This window comes from Podarcis pityusensis, assembly GCF_964106645.2.
Source record: "Podarcis pityusensis genome assembly, chromosome: 17".
Taxonomy (NCBI): Eukaryota; Metazoa; Chordata; class Lepidosauria; order Squamata; family Lacertidae; genus Podarcis; species Podarcis pityusensis.
In genome coordinates, this window is record NC_138042.1 from 3550626 (window position 1) to 3577503 (window position 26878).

General features: G+C 45.9%; 2 protein-coding genes across 5 annotated transcripts in view; one reads left to right on the top strand and one right to left on the bottom strand.

Moving 5' to 3' along the window:
• Positions 1-204: 204 nt before the first annotated feature.
• Positions 205-23833, bottom strand: LOC308466599 (uncharacterized protein). 4 transcript variants are annotated; one of them, XM_080987469.1, is made up of 5 exons: positions 23597-23833; positions 22512-22621; positions 12492-12619; positions 1376-1487; positions 225-243 (listed from the first exon to the last, which is right to left on the bottom strand). In XM_080987469.1, exons 1-4 carry the CDS (start codon positions 23679-23681, stop codon positions 1388-1390), a joined length of 423 nt encoding a protein of 140 aa, XP_080843595.1. In that variant the 5' UTR covers positions 23682-23833; the 3' UTR covers positions 225-243; positions 1376-1387. The 4 variants fall into 4 exon arrangements, with proteins under 4 accessions (XP_080843596.1, XP_080843595.1, XP_080843594.1 ...); XM_080987470.1 differs by lacking the exon at positions 12492-12619 and having other exon boundaries at positions 205-243; XM_080987468.1 differs by lacking the exon at positions 225-243 and having other exon boundaries at positions 1310-1487.
• BGN (biglycan) overlaps positions 22617-26878 on the top strand; it is a 45766-nt gene continuing 41504 nt past the window's right edge. The window contains exon 1 of the mRNA XM_080987451.1: positions 22617-22770. The gene's annotated coding sequence lies outside the window, so the exon portion shown is untranslated. The remainder of the gene's footprint in view (positions 22771-26878) is intronic.

A 26878-nucleotide genomic window follows, 5' to 3' on the forward strand; every position in this document is an offset into this window, starting at 1 on the left:
AGTAAGGGTAGCAGAATTGTAACAGGAGAGAGGTTGGATAATGGGGAACACTGTGCAGGTAAGTTCTCCCACAGAAGCTCCACAGAAATGAATGCAGGAAAATGAGCACACGATTTGCATACAGAAACTTCCATGTTCAGTCCTTCCTGCTTTGCAGTTGTAGTTGGAACACAAGCAAAACGTCACATGAATCGTGCTCGCTTCGGCAGCACATATACTAAAATTGCAAAACGTCACATGAATCTAAAAGTGAGCAAATGTGAAAACTGAGAATCTGATGGACAATCTCACCCCAAATCACTGCAGCTGTAGTCAGAGAGGAAGATTACTTAACACGGCACAGGAATTGCCTTTGTTCTTTACCAGGAAAACCAGCTTAGAGTGTTATGCAACTGGATGCCTTCAGAATATTTAATATCCAAGTGCACTAAAATATTTGAATTGTTATTCTAAAAACGTACTTGGGCTCAGGGAGACAAAAATGAATGTCTTGTGACAGAATAGAACATTTACACACACGTGTGTTACTTCTTGTTGTAAACCATTCATCACATTTGTTATAAATTTACCGTTCTTTTGGAAGAATGGCTCTTGTAGCTTGATTTTAAAGATTTTTGGAAGGTGCTTAACCAACCCATCCTGTCAGCGCAGGCATTTCCGCCCAGGCAACAGGACTACTTCATATTCTCTCTCTCTCTCTCCCCCACCCCCACTACACCCTGCCTGAATATGTTATAGAGGTAGAAGAAGCCCCTAGAACAGATTTAGGAGGAGCAGGAAGAGAAGGAAAATGTTCAGTTGTACAAGCAGAAATCCTTGTGCAAGCAGAAAGTTCATGAAACACTATGTCGGATACAATCCTTTGTTTTGCGTCTCGCCTGCCTGCCCAATGGGGTCAACAAGGCCACACACACACACACACACACACACACAGAGAGAGAGAGAGAGAGAGAGAGAGAGAGACTTTATTTATACTTTCAAAATTACATCCTAAAGGTTCTGAGTGGCTGAATCCCCAAAGCTCAGAATTTCTTACTGGGAGAAGTGGGTTGCAAGTGCAACTGCTCCACAACCTTTATTCCTCTCTAGCTGGTGGTGACTGGGTTTGTCACAGGTGCAGGAACTGTAGTTCTGTAAGATCAGCACCCTTAACAAACTACAGTTCCCAGGATTCTCCAAGTGCTGTAAAAATGCTTTCAATGTATGGGGCGGATGAGACCCCCCCTAGTCATCAAGTACCCCAGGAAGCCTGAAGCCTGTCCAAACTTCCACAGCCTCAAGAGCTGGAGTGTGTTGTTAACCCCTGTTTCCTGTTCTGACTCCAGCTGGGGAAATTCCATTCTCTTCTCTAAAACCACCCGCCTCCTTCTCTCACCCACTTTCTTGGTCAAGAAATATCCTGCACATCCTGTCCTGAATTCTTTGGGAAACAGAAATTGTGCAACCATGTGCCAGCTGCTTTCTTCTTCCTCACGGTATCCCAACATCTGAAAGGCAAACAAGAGAGAGGGGGATCCACTAGGCAGGGCTGTTTTCATATGCTCAGGTGTTTCTCTCTTAAGAGACGCGGTTTTGAGCTAGATATTACAAGAAATCTAGCTGCTGTTGCTGCTCTTTTCTCTGAAGTACATGCAAGAGCTGATGGGGTGCAGGTGAGGGACTTTAGAATGGAAAACAGCAGGGAGGCAAAGGGTTCTAGTAGCTGCCTTGGGTTTCCTTGTTTGCTTGTAACATGAAGTTGTCTACTTTTAGCCTGGAATCTGATAATGAACAGTCCACTCCTAGAAAGCACAGGTCCAAGCAGTTTCCTGCTTGTCCCATGCCTAGTCTGAGAGGTTTTGGCTACCAATTAGTCTCCGGGCCCAATTCAAAGTGCTGGTTTTGACCTACAAAGCCTTAAACGGCTCAGGTCCACAATACCTCAAGGACCGCCTTTCCTCATATAAACCATCCTGGACTCTGCGTTAATCATCCGAGGCCCTTCGGCGTGTGCTGCCTCCACGTGAGGTCTGGAGGGTGTCAACATGAGAGCAAGCCTTTTCTGCTGTTATACATCTTTAGGTACCTGGCAAAAACATTCCTCTTCAACCAGGCCTTGGGCTGATTAATATTGTACAGCCTTTTAAATGTGTTTGTGGGAGGGTGGATTATGTTTCGTTTTAACTATTTGTTTTGTGCTTTTAACTTGTGTTTTCATATTGTGAACTGCCCTGAGATCTACAGAGGAAGAGTGGTATTGAAATATACTCGGAGTCCTGCAGTGATTTCATGCTCTTTTTTGCAGCTTGTAAAACAGTGATTGAATTGCACCCCCCTCCAACCTCAGGCTTTTATATACATTATTTACACAATGAGTCCCTTCTAATTGGCTGATTCTGCTTCCCTCCTGGAACCTGATTGGTCTTTTCCTGCAAGCCAATCAGTTGTTGCATTCTAGGATCCTACTTGCCTATTGATCTAGGATCCAAGCTTAGTACATAACAGGTATATAAATTTAAATAACAACAACAACATCCCCCTCTCACTCTTTTGTCCTTCACTCCAAATGCAAAAGTCTATCAAACAAGTAAACATTGACAAGGCACACCCACACTCCTTTCTGTTAAGTTGTGGGTGAACATATCAGACGACACAGCGATTCTTCAAACAGCTCTTGTTTATTCACAGGCCAGGACAGAACTGAACTGAAGGGTTCAGTCAGCCTGCTTATATAGAGCTCCACTACAATGCAACAGTAACAACTTTCTAAAACGATCCAATCACTGAACGTCACTTTCGATCCCTTATTTGCATAACTATCTACAGTATCCCCCTGCTGGCCCAGGGTGAGAACTTCAGTACATAACACTTTCCACCTCTTTCCCCCCAGGAAACCCCTGGTTTAGCACTGGATGGGAACAAGCGGCAACAGGATTTCCCACAGGTTGCCATTTGTGGCGATTTAGTGTTTAAGAGCAGATGGGGGGGGTGGCTGGGCAAATTATTTATTATTTATTAATTTATTTATTCAACTCATACACCGCCCTACACCCAGAGGTCTCAGGGCGGTTCACAACAAGACCACAACATATAAAATCAAACCAAAAGCAGTAACCCAATAACCCCCCCCCAAAAGCCACATTCTAAAAGGGTGTTGGATGTCAAACAGATCAACCAAAGGCCTGGCTAAAAAGGAACATTTTTGCCTGGCACCTAAAGGTGTGTAATGAAGGCGCCAGGCGAACTTCCCTGGAGAGAGCATGCCACAGATGGGGAGCCACTGCAGAGAAGGCCTGTTCTCTTTTTGCCACCCTCTGGACCTCTCAAGGAAGAGGCACATGAAGGAGGGCCTCAGAAGATGATCTCAGGGACCGGGTAGGTTCATATGGGGAGAGGCGGTCCTTGAGGTATTGCAGTCCTGAGCTTTATAGGTCAAAACCAGCACTTTGAATTGGGCCCAGAAACTAACTGGCAGCCTGTGCAGTTGGGCCACGACCAGTGCAATCTGCTCAAACTGTCTTGCTCTGGTGAGCAACCTGTCCATCAAATTCTGCACTAGTTGAAGTTTCCAGAGGCAGCCCTACTTATAATGTGTTACAATAATCCAGCCTAGAGGTTACCAGAGCAGAGACAACAGAAGTTCGGTTATCCCTGTCCAGATAAGGGGGCAGCTGAGCCACCAGCCAATCCTGATGGAAGGCTCTCTGCGCCACTGAGGCCTCAAGCAACAGCAAAGGATTCAGGAGGACCCCCAAGCTATGTACCTGCTCCTTCAGAGGGAGTGTAACCCCTCTGAAGAGCAGGCCACCTCCCATCCAGCCAGCCTAGGGAACCTCCACTAACAGTGCCTCTGTCTTGTCTGGATTGAGCTATATGTGTAATGCAAAAGCTCCCGTGCTCCTGAACGGCTGAAGGCATAGCCTGTATATTTGCAGATACATCTGTGAAACCTTGAGAACTTGAAACATTGCCACTTTTTTAAAGTGAGGTTCTCAACTATATGTGTGCCTGTCTATGTATACATATGCCACACGTATTCTTCAGCATGATGAACAACAGGAGACAAATGGCATTGATCACAGCTGGCTGCATCTCAGCCTTGCCCAGACAGCTCTAATTTAAAGGACTGGGAGCATTGTTTCAACAGGTTCCAAAAACTGCAGTCCAGCTGTGCTTCAGCTGAATCAGAAATTGCGTCAAGCCCTCAGCCCTCTCTGCACCTCAGAGAACATGCAATTATTCCATGGAGTACCTGTAGTTCTGACCAGTACACAGATTCTACACATTTACATATCCATAGTTATAAACATGTTAAGGTGCCAGCTTTATGTAGGAGAAGGCTGCAGGGAACGTAAGGAGAGTTTGTTCCAAGAATGTGGACCTGCATGTGGACCTCCGCCCCAAATACGCATGCCAAAAGCCCAGATCCATTTCGGCGGGGAGGGTGGGGTGTGTGCAGACTGGTGTTCATAACATTGCTCTAGAGATTATATGAAGTATAAAAAGGTAACCACAACAAATGCACTTAAAATATACACAGCTCTGGGCAGGAAGCATTTTCATTTTGAATATATCCAAGAAAAGGCTTCCAATCTTTGCTGAGAACCTTGCTCACACCCCTCACTGAAATATGTAATGGTATTCTTGTGTGCAAGAAACATGCCAAGCAATGACAAGAGTGCTTGGGAGCATGTGCAGAGTGCCTGTTAAGTATTTTTGAGCACTCATAGCCAACACACATGCATCTGTGGTTGGGAGATGCAAGGGTTGTTCTTCTATCTAGGCATTTAATTAAGCCACTTTCCTGGCATGTAGTCCAATTTTGTCCAAGATCCGAAAACAGCAGTTGGGGACTCCTCCCCCTGCCAAAGCTCCTAGCCAGCAATATCAAAAGCAACACGATGGCCAGAAACAATTACAATGTGAAAACTTTATGAAATAATTCAAAACATCAAAACTAACAAACTGAAGTCTCTGAAAGTCTCTGAAAGTCCTTAAATGAACCACGGTGCCAGACTTTACCCGGCGGAGAACAAGCTGTGAAGCTTTGTATAATTAGCAAATGCCCAATTCTGATGTCCAACCCTGAACTCTGCTGAACAGTGTTTCCGGATAACAACTACTGTTTCATTGAATTCTTCATCAGCCAGTTAGATCAACATTTGTAAGTAGAAAGATATGTAATTTCTTCATTAACCAATCTTTTTTCGAATAGATATAATATACATGAGAATGAAAAATACTCTGCGATTATGCCAAGCAATGGGGAGGGTACCTCCATTCCAGCTGCAGTGGGGGAGTGAAGAGATAAGCCTCCCCAGATGCTGGCCTTCTTTGGACAAATCGGCTCCCCTTCCCTCCTGTAATTATTTTACCGAAGGACTGATTATGTAGCTGGACTAAAAGGTCATCTAGTTTGAAGGGGAGATTTAAAAGAAAGGAGGGAAATGGCCTGCCAGTTGCTAAAGAAGAAGTTGCTCCACAGCACAGCAAACTTTGTGAAGACAGGCATGGTAAGAGTGAAAAGGCCATTTTCTATAGCAGTTGCCTTTTAATGTGAAGTGAAAGTCAAACCACACCAAGTACAGACCCTCCAAGTGTCCCTATTTTACAGGGACATCCCTGATTTAGAAAAGCCATCCCAGGCCAATAATCATTTAACATGATAACTATACAAAGGTCTGGAAAGAAATTTAAAAAGATCTGCAAATTTGGAGTAGAATGCAATTGTCACTGTTGGGTAAAATCTCAGTTATTAAAATGAATATACGGTACTCCCGAGGATGCTATTTCTGCTTCAGACAGTCCCTATAGTGAATGAAATATGAAACTTTAAAGAATGGCAGAAAGATCTATCTAAGCTTATTTGGCCGGGGAGAAAACCCAGGATAAAACATAAGATTATTATCGATAGCAAAGATTAGTAGTGACAGATTGGTTAAGTTACCATCAATTGCATGCAACTTTAAATTACAGGTAGGTAGCCGCGTTGGTCTGCCGTAGTTGAAACAAAATAAAAAAATTCCTTCCAGTAGCACCTTAGAGACCAACTAAGTTGGTTATTGATATGAACTTTCGTGTGTATCTGAAGAAGTGTGTATGCACACGAAAGCTCATACCAATAACAAACTTAGTTGGTCTCTAAGGTGCTACTGGAAGGAATTTTTTTTATTTTGATGCAACTTTAAAGTTAGACAAAAAATATGGATTTGCGGCACAGAGTTCACAGTTTAAAAAGGTGGTATTAGGGTCCAGGGTCAAAATATTATTAAAAATGTGTAACTTACTACTTGAGTGGGAAACAATGGAGGAAATGGTTAAATCTTCAATGATAAATTGGGCTAGGGACGTGGGACTAAATATTGATTTTGCACTATGGGAACAATTGTGGAAAGTAAATGCAAAGTTTGCAGCATGTTATACACTAAGAGAAAACTTTATGAGGATGCTGGATAGGTGGTACCTGACACCAAACAGACGAGCAAAATGTCAAAATCAATAAAGGACAATTGCTGGAAATATAAGATAGCAGAGGGATCCTTTTACCACATGTGGTGGTCAGGTAGCATAATTAAAAACTACTGGGAAATGATCTATAATGAAATAAAAAAAATGTTTTAAAAAATCCTTCTCTAAAAACCCAAAAGCATTGTTGCTGGGGTTAATAACAACAGAAGTGACTAAAAAAAGAGAGAAACAGCTGCACATGTATTACTAGCCCCAGAAAGGAAAACAGATAAGGTACCAACAAAAGAATAATAATATATTAAACTATTAGAATATGCGGAGTTAGCAGGGATGACCACTAGAATAAGAAATCAAAATGATGAAAGATATAAGGACTGGATATTTTTTATTGACTATATGAAAAAGTATGATAAACACACAATTAACCTAGCAGGATGGTGATATTTTCAGGAGGGTAAGAAAAAACTAAAGTGTAGATAAATAGTTGTGATAGACGGTGAACCAAGAAAATGCGAGAAAAAGAGGAGACAAAAGGAACCATGGAAGGAGAAGGATGGGAAGTTGGTGGAGGAATGCTTTCTGGTTTTCTGTTTATTTTTCGATATCCTAAAATTGTTATTTCTTTTCTATTTCAGAGTTTTCTTTTTTGTGTCCTTTGCATTATTTCCGTTCATTTCTTTGACATGGAATTGTATCAGAAAACAAATAAAAATAAATATCAATTAGAGAGAGAGAGAGGGAGAAACCGTCCCAGATTCAGATTTGATCCCAGAATGTCCCACTTTTACTTAGGATGTCTCTATTTTCATTGGAGAAATGTTGGAAGGTATGGAGTTATCCGACCGAGCCGCCTGAAGGCAATCTTGTATAGGGAAGTTTATTTAATGTTTAATGTTTAATTATGTTTTTACATGTGTTGGAAGCTGCCCAGAGTGGCTAGGACAACCCAGTAAGGTTGTGGGGTATAAATAGTGAAATTATCATGATGGAATGGGACGTCCCTATTTTCATCGGATAAATGTTGGAGGGTAGGCCAGTGTACAGCAGCCCTGTGCAAAATTGGACTCTTAGTCATGGTGCTGGCTGGGAAAACTGGAGAGGTGGAGGAGTGGGGTGGGAGAGGGTGGGAGGGGGAGGTTTGGAAACTCCGGCGTCATCCTTAATCCCGGCCTCACAGCCAAAAAGACAGCAGCACTGTGAGAGCAGGAGGCCAATGACAACTTGGCTCCAAGACTTTGCCACCAGCCAGAGGCCCCAAATGGAACATGGAAAAAATGGCTGGGCTGTCTGCCCCTCCTTGATGCACACAGCTCAATGGGGCCCAGACAGGTTTTCAGTGTTATGTGGGGGTTTTTTGCATCGCATTGCAGACGCCAATGAAAAACCAAGAGGCAGCTGTTCCTGATGCAACAGGGTGCTGCTGAGGAACCCGAAAAACACAAGGAGCTGGTCAGTCTGCCTGGGGGGAAAAGACAAATTTTAAAAAGTATTCAGGCTTGGTTAAACAGTCTTAGGGGCCAACCACAATACATCGTGAAAGGGTTGCATTAATATCCCTTACACCAAAATAAGTTATCAGATGTCCCTATTTTCAGCAGAGAAATGTTAGAGGGTATGAGTTTTGCAGCAGGGATGGGGAAACCTTTTCAACCCGGGGCCACATTTCCTCCTTGGAGACTTTTTGAGGACCACATGCCAGTGGCAGGCAGGGCCAGAGGCAAGAGTGCACCAAGTCACAAATATAAAATTTGCTTTTGGACCATGTGCTAGTTTCTACACATGCTCTCTTATCCTTCACCCAGACTGGCAAGAGGCATCACTAGGGTTCGAGGGCAAAAATATTCAGGGCGCGAAGCAGGCCAGTGAGGGGCGAGGCCTGCGGTGGCACATCTGCCCCCTGGGCTTGACATTCGCCACCCGGTTATACAATTATTGATGGTGCTGAGAACAGCAATTCATGGAGAAGAGGGCGCTGGGAGGCAGCAAGGGTCAGGAAGAAACCAAATTTCTGACTGCTTGTTGTCGGTTGCGGAGAGTGGAGTCGGTCCTTGGAGCCACCCTCTTCCTTTTGTCCGCCTTGACTTGATTCTTGTAACCCAGAAAGCAGCCGTCTCTGGCTTGCATCTCACAGCAGCCCTTGCCATTCCTGCCCCTCACGTCCTGGGGCAGGGTGGGCGATGACGGCTGGGGAGGGGGAAGCAGTAAGGTAATGCCGTTTCCAAGGCACAGGAAGGCTGCAGCTGTGAAAACAGTGCTGCTTGCTAGGCTGGCCAGAGAAAAAGAGAGAGGAGAGCTGTGGGGAGGGAGAAATGCTAGGAGGAGGGGAGGCTGGTTGTAATCTAGTGGGCCTTTGCTCGTCTCTGTTCCTGGTCGTCTATGACCCCACCCCACTGGACTTTTTACTAACAACTCCCCCTCAAAAAAAGCCTGTTATATAACTGGATGGCTGAGCCCCTCCCTCCTTCCTGCAAACCCTTGTAGGCAGCTCAAAGGGCGGGGTCCCCTTACATCCTATTCCCCCCCCCCACCTAGCCTGCAGGTACACTGTCTCCCGCTGGATGCTAATCTCATCAGCCTCAGCTGCTCAGCCAGGTAGAAGAGGGATCTTGAAATATACTCGGAGTCAAGTGTGGATTTCATGCTCTTTATTCAGCTCAGAGTAGTGAGGAATGGAAGTTCCCCCGAAATGTCTGCTTTATATACATTATTTACACAATGGCCCCCACGTGATTGGCTAATTCTGGGATTCTCCTGTAGGCCAATCAGGTTGTGGATTCACTTCCACCCAGAGTTGGATTGGGTGGCTCCTGCGGACCAATCAGACTGCTGCATTCTGAATCCTATTGTTCTAGGACCAATCAGATTGCTGCATTTTGGATCCTATTCAACTCAGTACATAACAGATCTAGAAGAGGGAAGTGAAGCTGGGGCACAAGGGGGTGTATAGGGGTTTGTTTTTTTGTCACTGCCATGAATTGCTCTCTCCCTCTCTAAACTCATTCTCTCTGAGGCTTGGTTATCATAAACAGCCAATGAGGAGGCATTTCCTTCCCTTGCTTCAAGGGGGGGGGGGTGAGTCAGCCCTTCTGTGTTGTACAATGTACAGGCAACTCTCCATTTACGTGGGGGATACATTCCAAGGCACCACACATTCACGTGAAATCACATATACTTGAAACACCTTTGGAAAAGCCTGCCAATGCCCTCTAAACCTCTGCAAACCCTTGAAAATTCCTTTGAAAAATCAGCAGTACTTCCAGACACCAAAACTCCACCACAATTGCTCCCTCCAAACCTCCTTGCTCAAACTTCAACTCTCCCCAGGCCTCAATGGTCAGTGCAAGAGCTCCTGGCGTTGTACTTGCAAAGGCTCGTGGGATTGCTAGGCATTGTTTTCGGACCATTTTGCCATTTTTAAAGTTATTTACTGGTTCGTGCATGGTCAATTGGTCATTGCTTGTATAATAAAAAGAACACAAAAGACAGCAGATGTTTTTATAAAACAAAAACAAAGCAATACAGACTAGGTACCAATGGCAGACATCCATCAAGTTCTAAGTTATGGAAAATCATGAATTGAATATATACAAAATTATTCAGATGCTTATACAATGACATGCAGAAGAGCTTTAAGACCTCAATTAATCAACAGCTGCAAACTGGGCCAGCCCTCCCATGAGGCAAGGTGAAGCAACTGCCTCAGGAGGCAGGTTCCACAAGGGCAGCAAATCCTGATGGAGATATTTATTTTCTCCCTTGTCCCTGATGTAGATCTTCACTCACCCTTTCTTCCCTGGCCAGCAGGGGACACCATTTTTTGGTTCACTTCAGGTGCCAAAATGTATTGGAACAGCCCTGGTGGCAAATTGCAGAAAACAATTCACCAGTGTGATATGCTGTAAATGTGATGTAGTAGTGAATATACTCTGCAGCCTAGAGTCACAGAGAGAATTTGAAACACACGCACAACATTGGTCCAGATGCACATCAAAAGTTGAAGCTCTTCCCCAAAGTAAAAGTATTTGGAAAGCCAAAATTCAGAAACGTACTTTGCAATCCAAATTAAACTGCCATCTTACATAACTATACATGCTGTGAAAATGTGTTTAACAGACAATATTTTACTTTCAAAGCTACTGTGCTGGGGAGAACAGAAATACAAGGCTTGACTTTTTAAAACATTTATGTAAAGCGTAATCTCTCAAACTTTTTTCTCAATTGAAACTGGATGCATACTTCACCTAAGGATGTTTATTTTTTTATAATGTTGGAAGTCCTTATACTTGGAAAGGGACCATATGCTTTGCATGCATAAAACCCCAGGTTCAATTTGGAGCGCATCCCATTCAAAGGACAAGGTAGTAAGTGATGTGAAAGAGTGGAGTTCTTCCCGTTCATGAGATAATCAGATCCAGCCTTTGCAAACCTGGTGTGTCCTCCAGTTGTTTTGGACTACAAGTCCCATCAGCCCAGACTACATGTCTGGAACTTACAGTCATGTTGGCTGGGACTGATGTGAGTTGTAGTCCAAAACACCTGGAGGGCACAAGGTTGTCAAAGGCAGCTTTACTCAAAAACATTCTCCCAGCACACAAGCAATTCTCTTGCATCTGCACCGGGCATCCTAGGGCAGTTGCCAGGGCCTCAGAAGGGCTCCCCAGTGCCAAGGCCTTCCCCGGCAGCTCCACATCATACAGCTGGCTCTGTGAGTATTCATTTACACTTGCCATAAAACTCCCAGAGTGATTTAATACTAGAGTATTAAAACATCAGAGTAGCATTCAAGGACAGAGCCTGCCAACTTTCTACTGGATCCACTATTCTGAAGCCATGGTGACATGAGTTGTGCTACAAGTCCAGGTAGGGACTACCAAGAGTACTCCCCCCATGAACTCAGTGTTTGACCCAGGACATACAGGGTAAGGCCCAACTGAAGGTATCCTGGGCCCAAGCTGTTCAGAGCTTTGAAATGACCCAGCACTGCAGTGGGTGGAAAGCCACTGCCAGCACAGCTGCATTTCAAGCCATGTTTTTCATTGCTGTACACACCAGAGAGGGGTCAGGAAGATGTGCATTACCTGGTTAGTTTCCCTGCAGCTGCAAAACACCCCCCCCCCGCTCCCTTTCAATGAAGCCATTATCTGTGCATGTGCTGCTAACTGTGCATGTCCAATGGATGTTTGGAAGGTATACACCTCAGTGTAACTGCAGCTGACGGTTTCAAATCAGATGGAAGCTGGTTTGGGGGAAAATGCATCAAGCAGCAGTATTTCTCCAGAAACTGCAGGCAACATGTGGAGTGTGGCTAACGTTTTGTATTTTTGGCTCCAAACACCAGCAGTGGGAGTGCACTGGAGCTGAACTCTATTATAAACCCTTCACATTTATTCTAAGCTTTGAAATACAACTTTAATCTCCAACACAGGCATGTTTGATTCCAAGTGCTGACTTTTCAAATGCATCATTTCAAGCAGCAACCCCTCCCCCCAATCTTTTCCCTTCTTCTCCATCCATTCATCTCTCACACAGGTGCCCTTCACAGCTCCCTTTGGTTGCCTTTGAGTGCAATCAAAATGAGAGCCACCCACAGCTGCATCCCGGACTCACCAGGCAGATCTGTGTCCTTGGCAGAGAGGCGCACACTCAAGAGCAGAAAGACCCCAGCCTGAGCAAATGCAGTTGAGGCACATCTGGACACTATTACTGCAGAGGTCTTGTTGGGGGCAGCAGCAGTGCCAGCCTCCCCTTTGGTGCCTCCCACACCCATTGTCCTCTTCACAGCTCAGGATTTTGGTGGAAGCGAAAAGTCTCCCCTTCCTACTCTTCTACCTCTACTTGTGTAAAAGGCCCTTGATCACAAGCACAGAGTCTCAGAAGCCCCCTGACCACAGCCCAGGGGCTTCCCAGCAAAGGTAGCTCAGGAGACAGAGGGACTCTGCTGTTTTGCCCTTCCAGCACAGGAGTGTTTTGCACTTCTCACTTCCTTGTGAGGGAGGCAGGAGCACTAGAGACTCATGGCACATTAGTAGGATCTTTTTATTTACAAATGTATACTAGGTGGTGGTGGCGGCTGGTGGTGTTCCTTGGGACCAGTAGGAAGGCAGAGGCCAGCAGCTGGTGGTGCCAGAACCAGTGACAGAGGGTGGGTCCCTGCTGCAAAGGGGCTTGCAATCTAGAATTCAACAAAGAGAAAATAACTGAGGAAGGGGAGAGAATTAGAAAATGGAGGCAAGGTGGAAAGGAGAAGACTGTACTTCTATGGAACACACAGTTCCCCAACATTTCCAAAGATACAGTGGTACCTCAGATTACAGATGCTTCAGGTTACAGACTCCATTAACCCAGAAATAGTACCTCAGGTTAAGAACTTTGCTTCGGGATGAGAACAGAAATCGTGCTCTGGTGGTGCAGCGGCAGCAGGAGGCCCCATTAGCTAAAGTGGTGCTTCAGGTTACGAACAGTTTCAGGTTAAGAACGGACCTCCGGAACGAATTAAGTACTTAACCCAAGGTACCATTGAAGATGCTTTAGCGCAGGGGTGGTGAATCTGAGGCCCCTCAGGTCTTGTTGGACTACAGCTCCAACTAACCCTCACCATTGGCCATGTTGGCTTCTGGGGCTTCTGGGAAGAGGACTCCAAGAACACCTAGAGGGCCACAAGACCCTATCCTTAGGGCTTATGACTGAGGGGGGGGGGGATGAAGGAAGGATGGACCAGGCAATGAGTTTGTGTTTACTGAACAATAGTCGCCCCCCCCCCACCGTCGCTCTTCCAGCATTGCCCAGCAGATTGCTTTTATATTTGAGTGAGTTTCCAAATTAGTTGGGGGGTTTGGAGAGGGAAAATCTACTCATCAAAGATAAAAAATCCCACTGAGCACAGGGAATGCCCCGAGGCAGCCTAAAGTAGCTCTTTGGGGAGCAGCCAAGATGTGAAGATAATGAGAATGGCGAGTTGTTGCTTAACATTATTGGAGTAATATATGTGCTATTTCTTGCTTTTTAAAGTTTCCCTTAAAACATTCTCAAAAAAGCATTATGAAAAACTGTCTAGCCAAGGGGTTGCCAATGCAGTGCCTGTGGGTCTTCCTTGGCACCCACTGGGTCCCCTCCCTCTCTGAAATTAGGCTCAAGAAAAGCCATAGAACCTGTGTGGCTTGTACTGAGCTAAGCTCTAAGTAGATTCATTGAAAATAATGAAGTTAGGCATGCCCATTAACTTCAACGGAGTTAACTAGCACTGGATACAATTTTTTGTGTGGGCGTGATACCCACAACAGTTCTCCCTGTTTGGAAATGAGCCACAAGCCTTAAAAGGGTGATGGCCTCTGGTTTAGTCTGTTGAAATTGCAATGAGCTGCTCCCAAATCTTTAACTCAGTTATGTGTATCATAACTTCCATGATAAATGAATGCATACGTGATTAGCACTCCTTTTTTGCCTGCTCCCTTTCCAATCACTTCTTCACAAGCTGAAAGCCTTCTTCAAATATTCTTTACTCTCTAATTTTTGTACATCTTTAGCAAAAATTGGAAATGTTTAAAATTTAAATGCTCAGTTCTGGCAAAAGGATATATGGGGATGTATTGGGCAGAGGTGCTGGGTTGCCCCCAAGATTGGGGGGACAAGGTGTGTAACACGTGTGATGTCACACACACATCACGTGACGTCACACACGTCTCCTGACGCTGTGTAAAATGGTGCATATTGAGGAGGCTGAAGACACCTCAACCCCCCAGAGTTGGCACACCTGGTACTGGGGATGGGGATAGTGCTGTGACCCTCATGTTGTTGGTCTATTTTTAATTAATTAATTAATATTATTATTAATAATATAGCACCCTTCATCTGAAAATCTCAGGGTGGTTCACAAAATAAAACCCCCATCACCCTTGACCTTTGGCCATGCTGGCTGAGGCTGATGGGAGATGGGGTCCAGCAACATCCGAAGCAGAAAGATTAAGGAAGAGAGCTGGCTATATGAACCCTCCATATTCAGAGGCATTTACCACTGAATACAATAGCTGGGGAGCAACACCACAGGGGGGCTCTTCCTGTTGGCTTCCCATAGGCATTTTGTTGGGAAACAGGATGCCGACCGGGTCTGATCCATCAGGGCTCACCTTATGCTCGGATTGCTTCCACCCACCCGAATTTAGAGACATTCTATCCAAAATGACATTTCTCTGTAATTACAATGAAACAGTCCTGGCCAAGGCTGTGGGTGCGATTCCTCACGCCTGGTTTCCCAAAAGCAACACCTTCCTTTGAGGCCTCTTGTTTGGACCAAGGCTGTGTTAACCCACCCAAATGCAGCTCTTAGATTTGCGCCGCCAGGGGGGAAAAAGGCAAGAAAAAGCAAGAGAACAAATTTGGAGGAAGCTGGTGCAGCTAATTACCAAGGGGGAAAAAGGGCTGGGGAGGGGCTGAGCACTCCCAGAACGCAAAGAATGCAGAGCTGCTGCTGCTGCTGAGATAGACAGGGAGCAGAACCACACGGAAAGGGATCTGGGTGACTCAGGAGGAGGAGTTCATTTGCAACCTCAAACCAAACTCAGTCACTTGCCACCATAATGGTTAACTCTTTACCAATAGGGCTCGGCCCCAGTATAATCATTGTGCCATCCCAGGTGACAAGAAGTCAAGCAACTAGGTGTCATTTTATTCCATACAATCCCCCTACAGGGTGCTTCAGAGTTGCCAGGGAATTTCACTTATAATGCAATTTCAAGGGAGAATCGGGAAGTTCTTAATTAAAGAAAACATCTGAGGAATTCTGAGGAGAGGAAAAGGAAGGAACATTTCATGTGGGACATGGGGGTGGGGGCGCAGTGTCATTAGTTTGCCTGAGAGAACAGGAATGCCAGGTTTATACCCTGTAGGCTGTTCCTAACCTAAATAAAATTGGAGGGCTAACTCCCAGGCTCCCACCCCATTCGATTTCCAAAGCCCAGGAATAGATTCAAGCCCAGGTTGCATTTCCACAAGGACTTCTGCTTGTGCAATGCAACGTTCTCCGCCTCTTCTCCCTGCTCATGCTCTCTAACTCCATTCTAGGGTTTTCCCCAAACTTATGCAGAGAATATTTGAGAGAACATGGGGTGTGCATGGGGGGGAGAAGAGGAGGAAAGTCCTGTTGCATAAGCAGGATGGGGAGCAGGAGTTGAATACCTCCATATGGGAAGGCCACTCATGTAGGCTCATATGGGGTGGAGGCCCTGGTGGGCGGAAATCTTTATTTTGTCTTTCATTTCTTAGATTAAAATTATTTGCATAATTTATTACTTTTGTTAAATTTTCCTTTGTATTAAATCAATTCAGAATTAGTCATTTCAGATTTCAATCTGTATTTTGTAAATCATTATTTGCAACTGGACATGCACACACCTTACGGTGCCTGTGATTTTTAACTCTGAGTGGAATGATATTGGCAGGCTACAGGCTTTTCTAAGACAATGGTTCCTGAACTCCTCCCCACCCTCCCTAGACCGGTTGAAAATTGCTGATTGCTGAGGATCTTTGCAGACCACTTGGGGCAATTGTGATGCTGTACAATGTACACAATGGAGTTCAGGCTCGTGGACCACTGGTGCTCCCCTGACCACAGCTTGGGAACCCCTGTTCTAAGAGCATCATGCCTACCAAATGGGGCTGGGTAGGGGAGACAAGCTGAGGATGTAAGGAAGTGGTGTGGGTAGTTCCCTTCCTTTACGCCCCTTTTGATATTAAAAATAGACCCCAGCCCTTTATACCCGGAGAAGGCAGACACGTGAGGGGCAAGCGTGGCTGCCACCGTCACGTTTTGTTTGGCCTTGAAGCACCCCAATGCTGTTGTTAGTCTGCTCAACTCAAAACAGCAGTAGATTCATGAGGGATGTTCAGGAGGGGCAAGGCAAGAGGGATAGAGAATATCTTCATAAGAATATGAGATTCCTGGGGAATAAAGCAAAAAACCCTGCAGGGATCAAAGATCACATCAGGAATGTTCCTGCTGGCGTCATGTCCAATCTGGCCTACATTCCTGCAGCTGCTATCCAAACGCAGCTGGAACCAGCTCCCACAGTGAAGAAGAAGAAGAGGCCACCACAATGCATGCAAAGTCCAGAAAATATTGTGAGCTCTTATTATAGCAAGTTTGGGGGTTATAAAGCTATCCAGGGTTAGAATCTAATGAAGCTACTGAGCCTCTTGGGCTTGCTGATTGGAAGGTCGGCAGTTTGAATCCGCGCAACGGGGAGCGCTCCCATTTCTCTGTCCCAGCTTCTGCCAACCTAGCAGTTTGAAAGCACACCAGATAAACAGGTACTGCTGCAGCAGGAAGGTAAACGGCATTTCCGTGCACTCTGGCACTCTTTATGGTGTCCCATTGCGCCAGTCATGCTGGCCACATGACCCGGAAAGCTGTCTGCGGACAAACACCAGCTCCCTCGGCCAGAAAAGCGAGATGAGCACCACAACCCCATAGTCACCTTTGACTGGACTTAACTGCCCAGGGGTCCTTTACCTAATTAGCGCATGTAAAAGATAATTACATGAGGCACATTTCCTGGGTTGTGTATTGGACATGGTAATCCTAGCCAAATCAACAAGTGTCAATAAGTCAAACAAACTTCTTTGTGAGAGGACTGCCTGGGCGGATTAACTGTTAGGAGGGCAAAGCAAAAAGGAAGTAGGTGTCAGAATGCAAATGAATGGAGCCCTCTAGTTCATGGGTAGGCAAACTAAGGCCCAGGGGCTGGGTCCGGCACAATTGCCTTCTAAATCCGACCTGCGGACGGTCTGGGAATCAGCGTGTTTTTACATGAGTAGAATGTGTCCTTTTATTTAAAATGCATCTCTGGGTTATTTGTGGGGCATAGGAATTCGTTCATTTCCTCTCCAAAAAATATAGTCCGGCACCCCACAAGGTCTGAGGGACAGTGGACCGGCCCCCTGCTGAAAAAGTTTGCTGACCCCTGCTTTAGTTCCTCCCTCTGTAGATAAAGAGAGCATAGTTTAGGGAAGGGGAGTGGAAGTGATGTAACCAGGAAGCAGAGAGGAAGAATTTAGCTGGATGTGCCCTGTAGAGCAGGGGTCAGCAACCTAAGGCCCATGGGCCACAGGCCGCCCACGGGGGTCGTTTAACTGGCACAGCACGGCGCGGGGACTCGCTTCCATGGCACTGGAAATTGCGTCTGCGCATGTGCAGATGCCGGAAATCGCGTCTACACAGATGCTGGAAATCACGCGCCCGCAATCCGGCCCACAGAGGGATCTCCGCTGGAGTGAACCGGCCCAGGCAAGGTAAACCTTGTCGACCCCTGCTGTAGAGCAAGAGAGGCTGCAGAGAAGGGATGCTGATGTGATTCTGGAATAAGCTGGCCCTTTTTGGGATGCTGCTGCTGCTGCTGCTGTGAGCCCCTCCATAGGTAGGCTCAAGTTGTATATATGTAAATAAAACCATATATCATAAGGGCACCCTAGTCCCCATTGTGCCTCATTCCCCAAGGAAACACTAGCCCTGGGTAAGCATGCCTGCAACCCCTGGAATCTCAGAGATAAGGGTGGTGGGTAACCATATGTATGGGCAACAGCACACACATACGCATGATTTAGAAGATTGCCAAGGGAGATGTTAATGGGGCTGCTTTAAAAACCGCAAAGCCACCAACAAATCCAAAGCCTTCCCAAAGCCCCATTTCCCAGCCCCCCTTGCCTTGCCTCTGAACCACTCAACCCAGGGCTTCCAGAGATCAAAAGCTCTTGACCAAAAGAGCCCTGAACTCCCAGGCACACGGCTGTTCTAGGAATGCCCTCTTTCCACAAATCAAAATGAACTATAAACAAAGTCACAAAATTAGGGGGAAATGTTCTCAGTGGGGTGAAGAGCTGGTTTGTGAACAACTCATGTCCACAGCATCTCGTAAGACCCAGTGAGGATTTAAAAATTTACACACACACACACACACACACACACACACACACACACACACACACACACTGTAAGAACATCAGCTGAACAGGAGAAGGGGCAATGGGCCAAAATCACTTACGTAAACCTCTCTCACTCTGCACTTGACATTTGGTGGCAGATATTCCCACCCCCCATGGCATGTAGATCTAAATAGATATGGGAAGATAACTTATTTACATTGCATAGGCTTTCCCTGAGTGCATATAGAACTGTTTTATGTGATTCATTTTATTCATATCTATATCTATCTATCTATCATCTATCTATCATCTATCTATCTATCTATCATCTATCATCTATATCTATATAGACATACACACATAGATACATAATCTATTCTTATGTTCTATTTTTGTGTTGTTTGCTGTATTCTTTATTAGGCAGTATATACCTTTGTGTATGAATAAAATAAATATTTTATATTACATGGAGTAAGAGAAAGTATTTTCAACAAATCTGGCATGACACATTAAGGAATTCAGGAATTTAGCATCAAAATGTACAAAATTGCTTTTCTAATCTTCTCTCGGGACCAGTACGCAAACCTAAGCAGCTCCCCACCCCCACCCCCAGTGGCATGTAAACTGTTTCACAGTCTATGGCTGCCTACATACTATGCATTTAAAGCAGAAACTCCTGCAAAGAATCCTGGGAACTGGAGGTTAAGGGTGCTGGGAATTGTAGGTCTGTGAAGGGTAAACTACAATTTCCAGGATTCATTGCAGGTGGGAGTGTGCTTTAAGTGTTTGGTATACAGTGGTACCTCGCAAGACGAATGCCTCACAAGACGAATGCCTCGCAAGACGAAAGAGTTTTTCGTTTTTTGAGTTGCTTTGCAAGACGAATTTCCCTATGGGCTTGCTTCGCAAGGCGAAAACGTCTTGCAAGTTTGTTTCCTTTTGGCTTTTCAATGCATTCCTATGGGAAACCGTGCTTCGCAAGACGAAAAATTCGCAAGATGAAAAACCTCGCAGAACGAATTAATTTCGTCTTGCGAGGCACCACTGTATACACAGGGATAACTAGGAGTAGATTTCCATAGGTTCGTAGTAAGTTGCCTTATATTCAAGTCAGACAATTGATCTTTTTGGCTCTGATATGCAAAATAAATCCCTGGGCTCAGGATTATTTACAGTGGTACCTCGGGTTACATACGTTTCAGGTTACAGACTCCGCTAACCCAGAAAGAGTACCTCGGGTTAAGAACTTTGCTTCAGGATGAGAACAGAAATCGGGCTCTGGCGGCACAGCGGCAGAGGGAGGCCCCATTAGCTAAAATGGTGCTTCAGGTTATGAACAGTTTCAGGTTAAGAACGGACCTCCAGAACGAATTAAGTACTTAACCCAAGGTACCACTGTAATTCCAAATCTACTTCTTTTGCAACTAGCTCCAGGTGGTGGATCTTGGAGTTGTAGTAAAGAATAGAAGTAGATCTTGCAGACTTGAAGTTTGCCCACCCCTGGTTTAGATTATATGGGATAAGCAGGGACAAAAAACATAACATTTGCTGCCCTTTTACATTACCTGAGGGGATTCAACCACTGTACCTCATGGGAGGGTTCAGGGAGGACTTGCTTTCCCCTCCACCCTGTGCTATGGTTTGGTTGCTTCCGTCACCTGGAACTAGTTCCTCAGCAAGCATCTCTTAGCAGTTTCATGCCTGCTCTTGTTTAAGGACACCAGAAGGCCTTCTGAGTGGGGGCCTCAGGCTAGAGCACCTGCCCCCAGGTGCATCTGGCTTGATCGTAATATATATTTCAGCCACAGGTTAAGATGAACCTTCTCACCCAGGCCTTTGGGTGGAGGGAGGATACAAGTGTTATTCTCTGATTATAATTTTTTATTATTAAATTTTGATTGTGCTCTAGTACATTTGAATGTAATGTTTATAGTGATTTTGTCTGTCCCTTGTCCTAGGACCATAAGGTGAATTGGTGCATGGTTAGAAATAGAAATAACACATAAATAATACTGTAGTTTATAATGCACAGATTGCAGGGTAGGTGGGGGTGTGTGAGTAATTGCAGCGAGGGAATATATTATTTGGTCTCTTGATCTATTCTGTCCAGGCTAGGTGCAAGGCAGACTAGCTGGGAAAAGGCGAGCTTTGGGCAGGACTTTAGGAACATGGAGCTGGGATGTTTAGTTTATCAGGAAAAAACCTGACACTGAGCCTTACAGAGCAGCAGCAGCAGCAACAACAACAACTGTATCCTAATTGCTAGCCTTGCCCCCGCTGGGCCTAGCCCACTCTAAGATCTTATCCACGCTTACCTTTCCTCCACTCTTTCCAGCCACAATCTGTGCTTTAAAACTTTGTATCCGAGTGTCCTTTTGTTGCCACAGAGCTTTCCCCATGAAGACTCGCTTTTTAGCATACAATAGGAGCAAGCAGCAATCCACAGAAAACCCAAATTGACATTTGCTCTGATTGAGCACTAAGGTGCGGATTTTTGCGGGGAATGCTTTGTGGCAACAGCAGCAACAACAAAAACTGCTCAGACATGGAGCTTTTAAGCACAGACCTGTACTTGGAAAGAGGGGGAGGTAAAAGTCTCTCACTCTGACCTCTCTGGGTCTTCTGAAATGGAGTCCTCCAAGTTTGAGAATGGCTGTGCCACATCCTTGGGCTGGAGGGGCACTGGCATCAAAGGCTCATCTGATGCAAGCACTTCCATTGACCTGTTGTCTTGCTCCTCTTCAGCTGACAGCAAGCCACAGCGAAAGGTAACCTGAAAGGGCTGCTCTTTCACCCAGACATCAGCCAAATGGCCTGATGTACTCAACTGTAGTTGTACAGTGCCATTTTAGCAGTGATGGACCCAGCAAGAGGCTCTCCCGTGTAAGCCCCATTGAAACAAATGGGAGCTGTGCAAGAGCGCTGGTGTGGGAAGACCTCCTCCTCCTAAGGAAGGAGCAAGAGATTGAAAATAGGCAATTGCCCAAGATGTGGGCAACTTGCAATTGTACTCTTTGGGTCAGCATTGTGGTATGCTATGAACAGGGCAGGAAAATCCTTTAAACCTCCTGATTCTACAGCTTTCCCTGTCCAGTGTGTTCCATTCTTTGGCTGAGTCAGCCTTCTCAGAATTCCAGAATCGTAGAGTTGCAAGGGACCCCCAGGACCATCTAGTGTAACCCCTTGCAATGCAGGATTCACAGCCAAAGTATCCCTGACAGAGGGCCATCCAACCCCTGTTGGATGAAGGATCCCATGAAGGACCCACCACCTTCCAAGGGAGTCTCTTCCACTGCTCTGCTTATGAACTTCCAGATCCTCCAACTGCCCACAACTGGAAAAGGGCGGACACTGGCCCTACACATATTGATGGGAATAAAACTCCCATCTCCCCTAATGACTAGCCATGCTGGCTGGGACTGGCAGTCCAACAATATCTAGAAGGCCATAAATTTCCCATCTCTGGGATTAGACGGATCTGCAAACTGATCCAGCCATTCTTATCTCACATTCTCTCTGTCTCCCTCTAAAGCCATTCATCCATGGGCTATGTAACTGAAGAGCATTCCCCCCTCTCCCCATGTTTATTGATCTCCTTTATCCCCTCCTATCGCAATCTTGTTTCTCTGTCTCTTTGTCTTATTCTGCCCATTGTTTGTTCAGAGGTCTAAAACAGCATATGCCCAGTTCCTTACCAACAAAATGGCTTCCCCCCTTTCATCTTTATCGCTGGTCAGTTTCTTCCACTCAGGGGAAGACAAATATTTTGCATGGCCTTAAACCAACACAAAAGCCCATCCTCTCTGGCGCCACATAGTCAGAGTTTGGTGACCAAATCCTACCCTGCCCCCATTATTATTATTTTTTAGGGGGTGGGATGGGGTGTCAGTTTTGTTTCCTCACCACCCTCCTGGCCCACTCACTCATGTGGCTACTTTGAAAATAAGAACTGACAAGAAAGCCTGCCATTTTGGACAGAGGAGGGGGCGGCTGAAAACTTCCATCCTTGAGGCTGGGTGGTTTTCTCTCTCTTTTAATCCCCCCCCCCATCATTTTGGCAGGTGGTTGATGGAAACCACATGACGGTTCAGCCCCTGAAGTCATTTTTTGGGAGGGAGGGAGTGTTTGTGTGCGTAGAGAGCGTGCTGTACCTCATTGAAACCAGCTTGCCTACAAGGGAAGTCAACTCCTCTCCATTCCCTCCAGCGCAGCGCAGTCTCCTCCAGCCCCGTGAGAAGGGCTTGACACACACAGTTCCCGTCTGCAGCAAGGAAGAAAAAGCAAAACCCACAGAGTCAGGGAAGAGGAAGAAAGAAGAAGGGAATTTAAAGGCAGAAGGAAGCAGGCATTTGGCTAGAGAAGAAAGTCTGCCCCAGGTTGTGACACCCAGGACCACATTCTGACCCAAAGGTACCTTTTCTTTTCATTCTGCACCCCGCTCCCCCCATCCCCAGGGTGTCTGGCAAAGTTTTTCACATGGACTGTCCCTGTGGTGGTTGAGTTAATGAATGGACCACACAGGGATTGCAGTCGGGGGAATGAAAGCCATGAACTTGTGCTCTAGACTCCCTTGCTCTCACTAAACCTTCACTTCCAGGGCTCCCTTGCTCTAACCATTAGAACTTAATTCATGAAATCCCATTCTCCTCTAGGAATGTTGCCTTCTGAGTCTACCCTTACCATATTTACTGTTACTTCATTTACACCTCCCTAAAGCCCCAAAACCTTATACTAGTTTCTTTCTAGTGATGGGGAACAGAACCCAGGAGTCCTGGACGTCCCCTCCAACCACGGGAGAAGTCTTCTTGGCACCCTCCCTCTGCTCTAAGACTCATATAGATATGAATTCCACTGTAGTGTGTTTGTGTGTATCTGTCTGTCTGTCTGTCTATTACAGTGGAATTCTTATCTGCTGCCTGTCGCTGCCACTTCCCTCAACTCTGCTCCCCTTCCCCACAAGCTGATGAGAATTGGGCTGTTAACAGCTTGCTCTTAAACTCTCTAGTTCTCAGGTTTCCATTTGTTACTTTCATCTGCTTGGCAGCTGCCTAACCCTGCAAGAACAAGACAGGATTTCTTGGTTTTCACTCTCGTTCCCTCGAACAATCTTCAGGGTTCCCAGGCTGTTGCTGCTGGCTTTCTTCTCCTTGGTAGCGAAATTAATAGATGCTGGGGCCACATTCTGACCTCAGCCACAACAATCTATTGAGGTCTCCTGTTATTCTTGCACCATTACCAGGGTCTCCAAACTCCTTTGAAGGGGTGGTTCCCTTGGCGGGGTCTTCTCTTCGCTCGATATGCGGAGGGGGTCCTGCCACCATGAGGCATGGGGGGACCTCACACAGTGGATTTCCCCATCATTAAGGCTGGTGGAATGAGATCCAATATGCAGGGCCCAATCCACTGGAGAGCTCTCTTGCACAAAGCCCCATTGACGGGAACACTGGTGGTGCAAGAAGACAGTAGTGGGTTGGGCAACATTCCAGAGCCAGAAGGGTCCTTGGAGGTCATAAAGGAGGACTGTGTGTGTGTGTGTGTGTGTGTGTGTGTGTGTTTGGATTTTTTGCCAGCAACTGTGCCAGTCCTGTGAATATTCCTTAGGGTCCCTAGGTACATCTTTGTCAGGAGGACAAATGTAAACGTGCGAACTGGGTGATAATGGGCAATGCCCTTGGTCACAGCATTTGGCAGTATGGGAATTGTATCAGGGGTGCTGTTGCATGTTTCATGTGCCCAAGGAAACTTGAACCTGCTAGTGGGCAGAGAGGAAAATGTTTATTGTGTGCACGTTCCTAACGGATGGCTCGGTGCACTTCTACTCCTGCCTACCACAAATTAAAAAATATTGGGGTTAAAAAAAGGAGAAGCGAAGGTCAAGATTCTTAGGAAGCTCAATGCCACCAGACCCCCATCCCTCTGCTCCATGGACCTGTGGCACACACACAGCCCTCCTCCTCGACTCCTGCATCCTCAGCATCAACCTGGTATCACAAAAGATCATCATAAACAGAAGCTTGCTGGCTCAGGCTGGGTGGATCTAATCTAGCATCCTGTGGTCAGCCAAATCCCACATGAAGTCCATATCTCATATTCAGAGGTATGTTGCCTCTGGATGTGGAGGTTTCACTCATCTCTTGTGGCTCATTGCCACTAGTACCCTACATCGTGCATTTGTTTAATCCCCTTGTAAAGCTGTCTGAGCCATCACCACCACACTTCATGGGAGCAAATGCCTTAAGTTAACCAGAGGTTGTGCAGAAAAGTACTTCTGGTTCTGCCCATTCTGAACCTACCGCCTATCAGTTTTTTTGCATTGTCCTTTGTCCCAGGACTGTGCCTCGTTTTCCCATCCTATACTGCTAGACACTATCTCCTCTTTCAGAAGCTTTCATTCTCCTATTTCCCTTGTTGTTGACTATGGGGAATCCACCTCTCTCCCCTAGCTAGAGATAGAATCCTGAGGCATTTACAGCCCCTCCCCAATTCCCACCCCTCTTCTCAGTCTGCTAGCCTCAAAGACCCTCAAGTTCCTCATTCGATTGGATCTGGTGCCCACTGAAATCTGTGCCTGTGGCCCAGCAAGCCAACATTGCATTATTTTATCTTATTTTTATCTGAGCAAAGCTGTTAGTTATGGATGGCATAAGGTACTTGGTTGGCTTGTTTGTCCAAAGTGAGAATGAAACATGAGCAGAGCAGACTGGAAGAGCTTTTCATTCAAAGCCAGCATAAATGTTTGCAAACCGGGACAGCAAATCCTGCAACGTCTCCAGGAGCATCCAATCCCACCCTTGGAAGCAATTATATGGGGAGGCCCCAAGGGGGATAGGAAACCACAAAAACCGGCTAGTTTAAGCAAAGCCTCCTTGATCCTTTCAAAGAGTCCTGCGAAAGAGAAGATGCTAAATGCAAAAAAGAGGAGGAAGCTGGGTTATCAAAGGCTTATGCTTGTTAGGGAGAGGCATCCAACTAAACGGTATTATGAGAGAGTTGGTGGCTATCATCGAGTGGAGGAAACTGGCACTGGAGGTCAGAATTTTGCAAGGAATGGGGGGGGGCAATGGAAAGGGTTAAGCAGTCAATGTAAATGAGAGGCATCATGGTTCCTAACTTCATATCTGAGAGAGGAGGTCCAGCAGGCTAGGGCAGGGAGGGCTGGGAGAAAAACCCACACATGCTCATCAACTCTACCTCCTTGTGCCAGCCCCTGCCTGTGGAGCGTGCAGATTTCTTGGCACGCTGGCTGCTGAGCTGGCAGGCATGGCGCACTGCCGGCCACAGAACCACCAGCTTGGCTCCACATAGCCACAGATGCCCAAGACCCACAGGCTGCTCCCAGCCACGGAACATGGCATTCAGGCACAACCTCTCCTCACCACCCCATCTCTGAGCTGAGCTCAAATGCTTCTTAACCCTCCATTAGACATATGGCACGCTGTTGGCAAAAGCTTTGTCTGCGTTCTACCAACACCATGTGTGCAATCTATGTCACACTAGTGATACAGATATATCACACAGGGTCAGACAACCTGCTGATTGAGCTTCATCCTGATTTGTCTGCAGGGAGATTGGACAACATTGCTTTTAAATGAGCACCCATTTTGATTTGTTTGTGCGAAAGTCACATGACGTCGCATCAAAGCAAATGTTACCTCACACTTCCCAGCATTTTCCTGTCATTTTTAATATTGCAAAATGTTTGATCTTTTGGGGAAGTAGGTTTGTTGAATGAGACCTCCCAATCAACTGTAATTGTGCAACCCAAATTTGTTGGGACGTGACTGCACCTGAAAGCAGGGACAGTCTGGAAGTGCCTTAACGGCTGGTTTCATTAGCATCACAACTCTCAGTCGGCCTCTAGAGAGGCAGAATACCTATATGAACCCCACAGTCCACTGCACTTTGATGGGCCCTTTTGTCTGTTGTGAATCTGAGCTCCCTTGATTGCACTGGCTCCCCTGTTTCATACTTAATCAAATATACCAGGAAATACTATACACGAGGGAGGGCAGAACATCTGTCAAATAAAGGGGTCCTACTTCCACATGTGTGTTTATGTGTATGATTATGTAATCATGTTTTATTTCTAGGGCTTCTAAAATTTGCTACTAACAGTAACCGTTTGTACTGTGGTTTAGGATGTTCAAAGCGCATACATTGTATTGTAACATTTACAACAATCCAGTATGGCAGGTTGATATTGTGGGTGGCTAAATCTGAGCAACAGTGGCAAAGGCAAAGTTTGAACCAAAAGCTTCCCACCTCAAAATTGGAAGATGCAGTAGGCAAGCTGTCACTCAGGCTGTCACTCTTATTGGTGTTATCATTGAGGAATCCCTGATAAGCTTCCTGGGAACCACATGACTCTCTGAAACATAGACTCAGGGGACTGCCCACAGTGGAGTTTACTGTGTGTTTGCAGCTCTTTGTGTTCCCATTTAATTTGGATAGCCCACATGAAATTATTCTCAAACGACACCAATCTCATGCTTCCCACCTGAACATTAGGGTTTACCTG